The sequence below is a fragment of the Tursiops truncatus genome, chromosome 20 (genome assembly GCF_011762595.2).
Source record: "Tursiops truncatus isolate mTurTru1 chromosome 20, mTurTru1.mat.Y, whole genome shotgun sequence".
NCBI lineage: Eukaryota > Metazoa > Chordata > Mammalia > Artiodactyla > Delphinidae > Tursiops > Tursiops truncatus.
Window position 1 is genome coordinate 51,797,536 of NC_047053.1, and position 11,259 is coordinate 51,808,794.

The following is an 11,259-nucleotide window of genomic DNA, read 5'->3' on the forward strand; positions in this document are numbered from 1 at the left end:
GAGGGTAAAGATTACGGAGCAATTTATTGAGTCACATACGGCCCGGAAGTCCTGGGGGGCGGGCCCTCAGCGGAAAGGGGTGGACCAGGGGGGCGGGCTTTTCATTAGGGCGGCGGGATTCTTTCGTGTGTGGGGGTGGAGCCGCCACGCTGTGCTTTCCTGGAGCGTGGGAGGCGGGATTTGGGGCGGGGCCGCAATTGTGGGCGGGGTCCCAAGAAGGACGAGGGCGGGGCCGGAGCCGGCGCGGGAGATCAGGGCGGGGTCGGGTCCGCTGTCTAGTTGCTTTTTCCAGGCATGGCTCCGCGCTGTTGGCGCTGGTGGCCCTGGGCGGCATGGCCTCGGACCCGGCCGCCTCCTTCCGAAAGCACCCAGAGTAGGAGCAGGGCACCTGTAGGGCTGAATGGGAGCGCGGGGAGGCCTGCGAGCGCTAAGTATAGGAGTAAGAGCCGAGCTGGTTCAGGGCTGGAGAGGGGAGAGAGAGGGGACCAGGGGCGAGACTGGAGGGGTCCACTCATGCAGATGAGATGGGGGTGGTGTACAGGGGCAGGTGGCGGCCTGTGCGGTAATATGTGAGGCTCCTGGGGTGAGACAGGGGTCAACAAAAGTGAGAAGGGGAGACCATGATGTCCACAGAAGTGAGAAGGAGTGAATGGGGGGTGATAAGGAGGTCTGTGGGGCGAGAGGGAAGTCTGAGGCGAAACAGGGGCCTCTATGGGCAATAGAGGGCTCTGTGGAGAGAGAGGTAAGAAGAGGTAAAATGGGGCCTTGTGGGGAGATCCACAGGGGCGATATGGGGTCTCTTGGAAGGATGTGGTATTCTAGCTGGGTGGGTTGGGAACCCGGTGAGAAAAATTAAGAAGTGCTGAGCAGGGAAACTTCAGGGGTGATGGGGATTGTCGAGTAGGCCATCTTCAGCGGCATGGTAAGTTCATGGGTGAGATGAGGGCTCTGGATGGAGACACAGCCTTTGGGAATTCAGATGAAGTAAGGGACCCTGCAAACGCCAAAGCTTTGAGGAAAGAGAGAAGGAGTGCACAGATGAGGGTGAAGCCTGGGAAACCCCGTTTTCTGTTGGACACTGAAGTTGGGGCTTGGGATGGGGAGGGAGTCTTTTTTTTTAATTTTTTAAATTTTATTTATTTTATTTTATTTCTTTATGGCTGTGTTGGGTCTTCGTTGCTGAGTGCAGGCTTTCTCTAAGTCGCGGCTGGTGGGGGCTACTCTTCACTGCGGTGCGCGGGCTTCTCATTGCTGGGGCTTCTCTTGTTGCGGAGCACGGGCTCTAGGAGCACAGGCTTCAGTAGCTGTGGCCCGTGGGCATCAGTAGTTGTGGCTCGCGGGCTGTAGAGCGCAGGCTCAGTAGTTGTGGCGCACAGGCTTAGCTGCTCTGCAGCATGTGGGATCTTCCCAGACCAGGGCTCGAACCCGCGTCCCCTGCATTGGCAGGCGGATTCTTAACCACTGTACCACCAGGGAAGTCCCGGGAGGGAGTCTTGAACTGACCTTCCTCCCCGGTCCCCCCTGCCCTAGGCTTCCGCCAGCAGTTCTCCACACAGGAGCAGACCCCCCAGATCTGTGTGGTGGGCAGTGGCCCAGCTGGCTTTTACACCGCCCAACACCTGCTAAAGGTAAGCCGCTTCCTCCTGGTTCCTTTTCCCATGATTCACCTGCTGCTCCAATCCTAAGGGCAAGCTCCACTCCTTCGGGTTTTAAAAGCACTCCTGGGTCCCTGAAGGGGAAGGGGCTCCCAGCCCATCTAGACGGGACATTTCCTGCATGCTTTGTCACCTGGGGCTCCCCACTCTAGGTCCTCAGCTAGAAGAGAAGTGTGTTTGCCTCATGGGTGATGGTCAGGGGTCTGTGGCAGACGGTCGGCTATGCCTTCTTGGCCAAGTACTCCAGGGAGCTTATGCAGACCTGCGTGATGACTTTGTTCTGCCCCTCGTCTTCCCTTCTTTCTCCTCTGTCTCCACTCTGTCCCGAACATCCTGCATCTTGAGGCCACCCCCTCTGCTCAGGGATTTCTGTAACTTTAGGCCCCTCACTGCACTCTCCTCGCCAATAGCTCCAGCCCTCCCCTTGCCATGCTGGTCTTCCAGCGTGCTCTCCACCCTCCATTCCACGCCTTCCCCCCATCACTGACCCCCCATGGCCGGGGTCTCAAGGTTTATAGTATTAGCCTTGGTGGGCAGGGCCCCAAGGTTGCTGGTCACCCTTGAAACCTCGGCAGACCTTGGCGGGAGGGAGGAGGGAGGGAGAATCATGGGTTGGTGTTGAGTTGGTGGCGGTGGGGTGGGGTGGGGGAGGGGTGCGGGAGACCTAGGCTGACTGAGACGTAGGACGATGACCTTGCTGTGGAGAGAGAGGAGAAAGGATGAATATATTAATTACACGCACACACACACACACATATGCAGATATTAATACTTAAAAAGTAGGGCGAGCAACCTGCTCAGCTTGCCCAGGATGTAAGGCTTTCAGTGTTAAACTGGGAGGGTCTTGGGGAGGCCAGGATGAGTCGGTCACCCTGCCAAAAAGTGACCTAAGCACGGCTTCCAAGCAGCACAGGGGAGAGAGCTAATTACGATGAAGTGACCAGCGTGAGCCCAGTTGGGTGGGGTCAGTCAGAAAGTGCTTCCTGGAGAAGTGAGTTGAAGGTGGTCTCAGGCTCTGGAGAGGGCCTCCCGCACGGGCGCTGGCAGGAAGACCAGGGATCTCCCAGGGGCTGGGGAGGTCCTGGAGGGCTCTGTGTAAGGGGCACTGTGCGAGCGGAGCCTGAAGTTTGGAGAGGGAGGCGGGTAGGCCTCCCAGGCAGGATTCTCAATGTCCCCAGTGTGAACAAAGGCTCTGGCCTGCACATACTTTCCCTGGGGGGGGTGCTGGGGGATGGGCACCGAGGCCAGTTACAGGCTGGTCCTGGCCCACTGGGAGCTCCAAGCGACTGGCTGTGCTCCCGCGGCAGGGACACGCGCAGCACACTTGGGACAGTGGCACTTAGCCGAGTCAGGCACCGTGTGTACAGCGTCTCATCACATCCCCAAGACAAGTTGCGAAGCAGGTGGCACGACTGTTGCTTCACAGATGAGAACTGAGCGAGGCTGCCCAAGGCCCCACCTCTGAGCAGGGGAGGCCTGGGTTCTGAGCGTGGGCACTCCGATGGCAGAGGCTGCTCTTAAGCTCCACGCTGGGCCATTCAGTAACCAACCACTGGACACTGACATGATCCAGGCACAGCTTGGCACTGGGAACATGGGTGCGAGCAGGACAGACGTGGTCCCCATGCTCAAGGACCTGACAGTCTACTGTGGGAGGTTGTGGAGTGGTGGGAAGAGGGTTTATGCGGTATTCTAGGGCTCTGATGGGGGGGGGGGGCGCGTGTACAGGAGGGGTACCTAACCCAGCCTGGAGGAGGTGACGTCCAGATTACTGTCTCAAGGACAGAAGGACAAGCCCGGTGGGGCAGGGGAATGGGTAAGAGGCCAGAGGGCCCCAGGCACAGAGAACCATGTGACAAAGACCCAGAGGAAAGAGAATGCGGGTTTGGGGACCGTTGAGTTCAGGAAGGTGGGCGTGTGCAGTGAGGGTGGAGGGGTGAGAGCAGAGGCTGGAGGAGGTAGGCGGGCCCAGATCCTTGTGGCTGGGAAGCCACTGACCAGCTTGGACTCATGCAGTTTCTCTTGGTGCTGTCCCCCCCCTTCCCTCCATCAGAGACCTCTGGGGGACTTGTGAAAATACACATTTCTGGGCCTAGTTCCCACCTAATCAAACTGTGTCTGGGGCCCAGGAATCAACATTTGAAAACAACCCCCTGCCTGCTGCTATAGGTGGTTGGCTTCAGTGAAGGGTTTTAGGCAAGGGACTGAAAGCACCCCGTGTTTGATCTGGTGCCCTCTCTCTGCCTGCAGAGCGAGAGGCAGGGCTAGTGGCCGAAAGAGCAGTGGGGAGGATGGGGGTCTGATTGGACAGGGTAGAGGGGAGTCAGGGAGGAGCCCCAGCTTCTGACCCCGGAGCAGAGGGGGAGAGGTTTGGGGGAGGGGAGGACTGACTTTCATCCCAATGGGTGTGAGGTGTCAGGGGTGAGCTGTTCAGGGGTCTCAGGCTTGGTGGGGGGTCTGGGCAGAAGAGAGAGAGTAGAATGTCATCAGTAAGTCCACGGGAATTTGAGGTCACAGGAGGGAGCGGATGACAATTCCCCAGGGAATGTGTGCGGGGGCAAGGGAAGGGGGTATCTCAGATTGGAAGAACCTCAGAGAATATTCTTGTTAGAGGGGGGACGGAGAAATAGGGGCCTGGAAAAGAACAGCCAGAGGGACAGCCAGGGACCTGTGAGAGCTAGGGAGGAGGGGCATCCTGGAAGATGAGGCCAGTCCTGTGAGAGAACCAGTAAATAGGTCCAGCGGGTTGAGCCTTATGGAGGTGGCCTTGGAGAGAGCGCTGTGAGCTGGAGGGCAGGCTCCACAGCTGGAAAGAAGGGAAGATAAGATGGAAAGGCGGATAGCGTCCGGTATCGACCTCCAGGCTCAGCAGTTTGAACTTTGTCCCGCGGCAGGACAGCCAGGGAAGGTTTGTGAGCAAGGTGGTGTGACGGTAATGACAGCTTTTGATTGAACACCCACAGCAGGTCACTCCCTGGGCTAAGGGTGTAGGCTTTGCTCATTTCATCCAGAAGCCCACGCCGGAAGGAATGTTCTGTGGTCCAGTAAGGAACATTCCAGCGGCACAGAGTCAGATAGCAGTGGGGCTGGGTTGGCCCCGCGGCTGTTGACTCCAGAGCTGCAGCTCTTCAAGGGCACAGCGACGTCAGCGGGGCTTGAGGGGGGTGGGGAGAGTCGGGAGGCACGATGGGCGCGTGGAGGGCCGGGACTTGGGTGCAGGCAGTGGGATGTGGACAGAGGCAAGGAGCTGAGCGGGAGGCTTTGTTGGGCTGAGGGCTGCTGGAGGGCAGGAGCTCATTTGCCTCGAGTCCCACTGAATCGGGAGTGTGGAATCGCGTCACAGCCTGATCGGGCACAAGGCAGGGTAGTGTCACCCACGGGAGCCCCAACTGCTTGACCCTGAACCTGCTTGTGGCCCAGAGTCTCACCGTCCTGGCCTCCGGGATGTTTCCCAACAACCCTGAGGGGCGTGTCATCTGTCCCGGTTTACAGAGGAAGAGACTGAGCCCCAGGCGGACGCTGGGACTTGCCGGGGCCACGCGCTGTTTGGTGGCAGAGCTACACCACACTTGTCTGCCCGACCCCCAAACCTGAGCCTTCCCCACGGCCCCTCTGGGTGCCCCGGGGTGGGGGGCAGGCAATGTGGAACCGACATACGAGTGAGATTGTTTTTTCTAAGACTAGGAGTAGGGCCACTTCCATCCCCTCTGCTCCCCTCATGCCGCAGCTGTGCCTCTAAGTCTCTGTCCTGCTGGTCCGCTTTCCAACAGGATGGTCTCGGAGGCTAGAGCTGAAGCAGGTGTGAGTTTCCAAGGGTGGTTCTCAGGTCATCTGTGGGCTGGGCATTTCTAGAAGTGTCCGCGGGTTCTAGGGCAGGGCTGTGTGTCACGTCTGACCCAAGTAGACGAAGAAGCTCCCCTGATATGACTCCAGTGGAGGGAAAGCTGCCATCTTCCTTGGTTGGCCACAGTTCTCGCCATCTCAGTGGGCTGGCAGTCCTTGAAGTCTGGCCTTGGCTGCCTGGCCCTGTGCTGCCCACTCCTCTAGCCCGGCTCTCTAGGCAGATGGGGAGTCGTGGGCCTTTCTCTCTCCTTGCAGAGGGTCAAGGCCACCTTGTTAGCCCACTGAGCTGGGCTCTCCTGCTTTGTCCTGGGAAGGGCAGGACCCACAGGGGCCCCCCTCGGCCCCACAGCCATTGCCTTCTCCCCCAGCACCACTCCCGGGCCCACGTGGACATCTACGAGAAGCAGCTGGTGCCCTTCGGCCTGGTGCGCTTTGGCGTGGCGCCCGACCACCCCGAGGTGAAGGTGGGTCTCTCTGGGCTCAGAGCAGGGCTTTGGAGACTTTGGTTGAGGTGAGGAGGGAAGGGAGGCTCCCTGACTGCATGGAATGACCCCAGGCCCTCTGGGGGGTTGCCATCCCGGACATTGTGGGGTGAGGGTGGCATAGCCACGGGCCCTGGAGCTGCCCCACCCTCTAACCCCTCCCACTCCGGGCCCCGGCAGAATGTCATCAACACTTTTACCCGGACGGCCCACTCTGACCGCTGTGCCTTCCACGGCAACGTGGTGGTGGGCAGGGATGTGACCGTGCAGGAGCTGCGGGACGCCTACCACGCCGTGGTGCTGGTGAGCGCAGACGGGGAGGGGGCAGGGCCGCCGCAGTGGTTGGTGGCAGCGGGTGGAAGACCTAGGGGTGAGGGCCACGGCGGAGGCTGTGGAGGAGGAGCCGGAAGGAGGCCACTGGGAGCCCGGCGGGGGCTGCCTGGCCCCTTAGCCGCTGCTGAGGTCTCTGGGTCTTTCCTCAGAGCTACGGGGCGGAGGACCATCGGGGCCTGGAGATCCCCGGAGAGGAGCTGCTGGGCGTGCTCTCAGCCCGGGCCTTTGTGGGCTGGTACAATGGGCTTCCTGAGAACCGGAAGGTGAGTTTGGGGAGCGCTCCCCCGGCCTCTTCCTCCCCACTCCTCCACCGGGGCCAGGGGCAGCTCTTGGCTGCCGCAGCTTGGGGAAGAGGGAGCCACAGGCCTGGGAAGCGCGCAGTGAGATGAGATGTGAAACATCAGGCTGGCCGAGGGGCGAGGCCCCTGGGAAGAGGGGGCGCCGGATCGGGGTGGAGGGACCTGAGCTGAAGCTCTGGGCGGGTGGACTTTCCGAGAGTAGGGGAGTCTGAGGGTGCGGCCGGGGACTGGGCGTGAGGCTGAGATTAGCCTGACTGGGGCCGAAGTTAGGGGACCCCTATCCAGACCTCTGTCCTCCAGCTGGCGCCGGACCTGAGCTGTGACACGGCCGTGGTTCTGGGGCAGGGGAATGTGGCTCTGGATGTGGCCCGGATCCTGCTGACGCCACCTGAGTACCTGGAGGTGAGTGGGTAGGTCAAGGGCCGGAGGGGTGGAGTGGGGGTCACACCAAGGAGAGGGTGCCCCTGTCTGCAGGGTTTGGGCCTCGTGCCTCCACGCTGAGCCTCTGTTTCCCCTTGGTGCTGGGCAGAGGCCTTCTAGAAGGCAGCCCGTGAGCTTCGTCTCATACCATTTCCCCCTTCACATTCTGCAGCTACATAGGCTTTTTCTTTTTTTTCCGCTGTACGCGGGCCTCTCACTGCTGTGGCCTCTCCCGTTGCGGAGCACAGGCTCTGGATGCGCAGGCTCAGCGGCCATGGCTCACGGGCCCAGCCACTCCGCGGCATGTGGGATCTTCCCGGACCGGGGCACGAACCCGCGCCCCCTGCATCGGCAGGAGGACTCTCAACCACTGCGCCACCAGGGAAGCCCCCATAGGCTTTTTTTTTTTTTCTACTTTTTTTTTTTTTTTTTTTTTTTTTTTTTGAAGTATTTGGGCCTCTCACTGTTGTGGCCTCTCCCATTGCGGAGCACAGGCTCCGGACGCGCAGGCTCAGCGGCCATGGCTCACGGGCCCAGCCGCTCCGCAGCATGTGGGATCTTCCCGGACCGGGGCACGAACCCGCGTCCCCTGCATTGGCAGGCGGACTCTCAACCACTGCGCCACCAGGGAAGCCCCCCCATAGGCTTTTTTTAAAAAAAGTTTTCAGTATACACACACCATTCCTCTTGCTCAGAACCCTCTCAGCTCCCCTCCTGCCCGTTAACCTGTTTGCATCTTTTAGTTCTTGGTTCAGTTCTCCCTTCCTCCAGGAAGCCTCCATGGACCTGAATAGGTCCATTTCCCTGTAATACTCTCCTCCCATAGACTTGGCTACTTCTGTTTCAAAGCATGTTGTCACCACTGCGATTTTATACTTTTTATTGAATATTCGATAAGTCTCTCTCTCCACCAGATCAGAAGCTCTGTGAAGGCCAGTACCACGTCTCTTTTGCTCAACATTGACACCCCCCCATCCATGCCCTTTGCACAGTGCCTGGCACGTGGTAAACACTCAGTAAACACTTGTTGAATGAAGAGCGTGGGCCTGGTTTGCTACTAATTGGAGCCATTCGCAGAATTGGCAGCAGTGCTCCATCCGGCCACCGGGGGGATGGGCAGCGGTGCCACTTCAGGCTGCCAACCTTCTCACCGCCCAGCCAATGGAGAGGTCCCCCTTCTGCTGTCAGTGTCCAACGACTTTAAGGTCCTCCTTTTGTGCCAGAAAACGGATATCACGGAGGCTGCCCTGGGGGCACTGAGACAGAGTCAGGTGAAGACGGTGTGGATAGTGGGCCGACGTGGACCCCTGCAAGTGGCCTTCACCATTAAGGTGCTGGGGCCTGAGGGAGAGGGGCCAGGGTCCCAAGTAGATGGTCTGCTCCTTGGGGGGTGTGGCAGGGCAGAGCTGCCTGGGGTGGAAGAGGGAGAGCCAGGCAGGGCCCCCCCTGGGGCCCAGTGCCTTCCGTGCTGGTGGGAGCTGGTGGTGTCTCCCACCTGGGCTGGGCTCTGGGGTGGGCTCAGGAGTGGACAGCGCTCTGGGCCTGACTCCTCCCCCACTCCCCGCCCACACCACCAAGGAGCTTCGGGAGATGATTCAGTTACCAGGAACTCGGCCCATTTTGGATCCTGCGGATTTCTTGGGCCTTCAGGACAGAATCAAGGGTGAGGGGCCCTGGCCCGGCCCCCCGGCTCACTAGGGAGGGGATGGTCTAGGTCAGAGAGGGCTCGGGAGAGGGCATTAGGGGAGAGGGCTGTAACCCGGACGCCGCCCTGAGATGCTCTGTGTTGCTAACAGAGGTCCCTCGCCCGAGGAAGCGGCTGGTGGAACTACTGCTTCGAGCAGCCACGGAGAAGCCAGGGGTGGCGGAGGCTGCCCGCCGGGCATCGGCCTCCCGCGCCTGGGGCCTCCGCTTTTTCCGAAGCCCTCAGCAGGTGCTGCCCTCGCCAGATGGGCGGCGAGCGGCAGGCATCCGCCTGGCAGTCACCAGACTGGAGGTGAGTCTCCTGTTACCCAAAGACACCCCCATTCTCAAATCTCCCCAGCCTCAGCCTGGTGCTTCCCACCCTCTCCCCACAGGGTGTTGGTGAGGCCACCCGGGCAGTGCCCACTGGAGCCGTGGAGGACCTCCCCTGTGGGCTGGTACTGAGCAGCATTGGTTATAAGAGCTGCCCCATCGACCCCAGTGTGCCCTTTGACCCCAAACTCGGGGTCATCCCCAATATGGAGGGCCGGGTTGTGGATGTGCCAGGTGAGAGGGTGCAGTGGGGGGCAGGGAAGCTGGCGTCTCCTGGGGCCATTCACATTCATTCATTCATCTGGTGACATGCATTGAGAACCTGCTCTGAGCCAGGCCCTGTCCCAAGACCCTGGCCCTGCCCCAGCCTCCTCCTGGCCCTAGAGGAAGCTCCCAGTCTAGCTGAGATGCCCACACATGTGTCTGTTTATTAAGTCATTCAGTTTACTGAGGCCTGCTCTGGGCTAGGCCTAGTGCTGGGACTGGAGATGAAGCAGCAGCCCCTTGGCCTCAGCGAGCTTCCAGCCTGATTTCATATCCACAGACCTGTCTAGTCATTCATTAATTCGTTCAGTGTTTACTGAGAGCCTGTTGAAACAAGGTGGGCAGGACCCAGCTCCTACAGGGAGCTCCTGGTCTACAGGGACACTGAGGTGTAAGGGGGATGGCATGGTAAATACAGGTTGGGAAGCATTGAGGGCAGTGGGCCAGCGGCCAGAGTGGGCCCAGCTGATGGATGCTGGGAGGCCGTGGGGTGTATGGAGACGTGCGTACATGTGTGTGTGCTGAGGCCCAGGCTTGCCAGGGGTGTCCAGCCAACTCCCCATTCCTTACCCCTTTGTTACCCCTCTCCAAGGCCTCTACTGCAGCGGCTGGGTGAAGCGCGGGCCCACAGGTGTCATCACCACTACCATGACTGACAGCTTCGTCACCGGCCAGATTCTGCTGCAGGACCTGAAAGCGGGGCTGCTGCCGTCTGGCCCCAGGCCTGGCTATGCGGCCATCAAGGCCCTGCTCGGCCGCCGAGGTCTGGGCCCCGTGTGAGCTCCTGGGAGGTGGGGCGGGGGTTCCCTGGGCCTTTCACTGTCTGGAAGGGGGCTGCTCTGGGCTGGGGTAGAGGAGGAGGTGAAAGCAGTGACCCGTCTTCCCTCTGCCGCAGGGGTCTGGCCTGTTTCTTTCTCGGACTGGGAGAAGCTGGATGCTGAGGAGGTGTCCCGGGGCCAGGGTGCGGGGAAGCCCAGGGAGAAGCTGCTGGATCCTCAGGAGATGCTGCGGCTGCTGGGACGCTGAGACCAGATCCCAGGCAGGCACGGAGGGGAGGAGTGCTGTGCGGGGGAGAGGGATCGGGGTCAGTCTGAGCAGGACTCTGCACCACAGCTGCATCGCCTGGCCGTCCTGGCGTGGGGCCTTGGCTGCCCCTTTGCCAGGGGCCTCTGAGCACTTCCTCGTGCCAGAAAGTCGCTCTTGCCACTGTGGGTAACTCTCAGCAAGGAGATAACCTTAGTTAGGGATGGGTGCAGGTGCAGGCTGACCTTCCTCCCTCCTGCCTATCTCCTGCTGGACTTTGGAGGGTCACCAGGTCGGAAATATGCTGGAAATAAAACACCTGCAACCGAGGGACGGTGGTTGATGTGCGACTTCTTCTGGGGCCCGGGGTCACCTTCCAGCTGCAGCTCCCCTCCAGTCGCCAGGTGGCGCTGCAGAGCCAGCTCCCTGTTCAGGGGCCTCCTGGGGGCTTGAGGGGTTTTGGCAGCCAGTGCTGGCACCCACCGTCTTTTTCTCAGCTTGGTCCTGCTGCGGCAGCCGACCTGCCTTCTGCCCACACGGCAGGCACCTTGCCTGCTCTGCTGGCCCTACTGCTGGGTCCCCTCCCTGGTTAGTCCCCAGTACGACCCAAACAAGAACAGAGAGAGCTGGGCAGCAGCTTGCCCCATCTGCTCCCTGTGGCCCCTCTGTCTGGGGCGGGTCCCCCACTCTGTCCTTCCCGCCTTTGTTGGTTTCCAGCCAGACTGACAAGCCTTGAAAAAATAGTACCTCAATGTCCGTAGCCTGTTCTCCATCTTTTACACCAGGCCCCAAGATGCTGGCCTCACTTTATAGACAGGGGGCTTCTCGGAATTAACCGGCCCAAGGTCACACACTCAGTGAGCTTCGGGCTCGAACCCGGGGTTCCGGGCAGCCCGTTTTCTCCGAGGTTGCACTTGGTCCCGA

General features: G+C 60.4%; 1 protein-coding gene across 9 annotated transcripts; it reads left to right on the top strand.

Annotated features, from left to right (window-relative positions):
- Positions 1–224: 224 nt before the first annotated feature.
- Positions 225–10,665, top strand: FDXR (ferredoxin reductase). Of its 9 annotated transcripts, XM_033847337.2 has the most exons (13): positions 280–373; positions 965–1,083; positions 1,557–1,628; positions 5,867–5,962; positions 6,161–6,283; positions 6,463–6,576; positions 6,913–7,014; positions 8,256–8,363; positions 8,611–8,695; positions 8,829–9,028; positions 9,111–9,282; positions 9,905–10,075; positions 10,208–10,665. In XM_033847337.2, the coding sequence occupies exons 1-13, from the start codon at positions 295–297 to the stop codon at positions 10,336–10,338; spliced, it is 1,572 nt and encodes a 523-aa protein (XP_033703228.1). In that variant the 5' UTR covers positions 280–294; the 3' UTR covers positions 10,339–10,665. The 9 variants fall into 9 exon arrangements, 8 of the variants coding, with proteins under 8 accessions (XP_033703226.1, XP_073654277.1, XP_073654278.1 ...); XM_033847335.2 differs by lacking the exon at positions 965–1,083 and having other exon boundaries at positions 225–373; positions 1,531–1,628; XM_033847334.2 differs by lacking the exon at positions 965–1,083 and having other exon boundaries at positions 247–439; positions 1,531–1,628.
- The last annotated feature ends 594 nt before the right edge of the window (positions 10,666–11,259 follow it).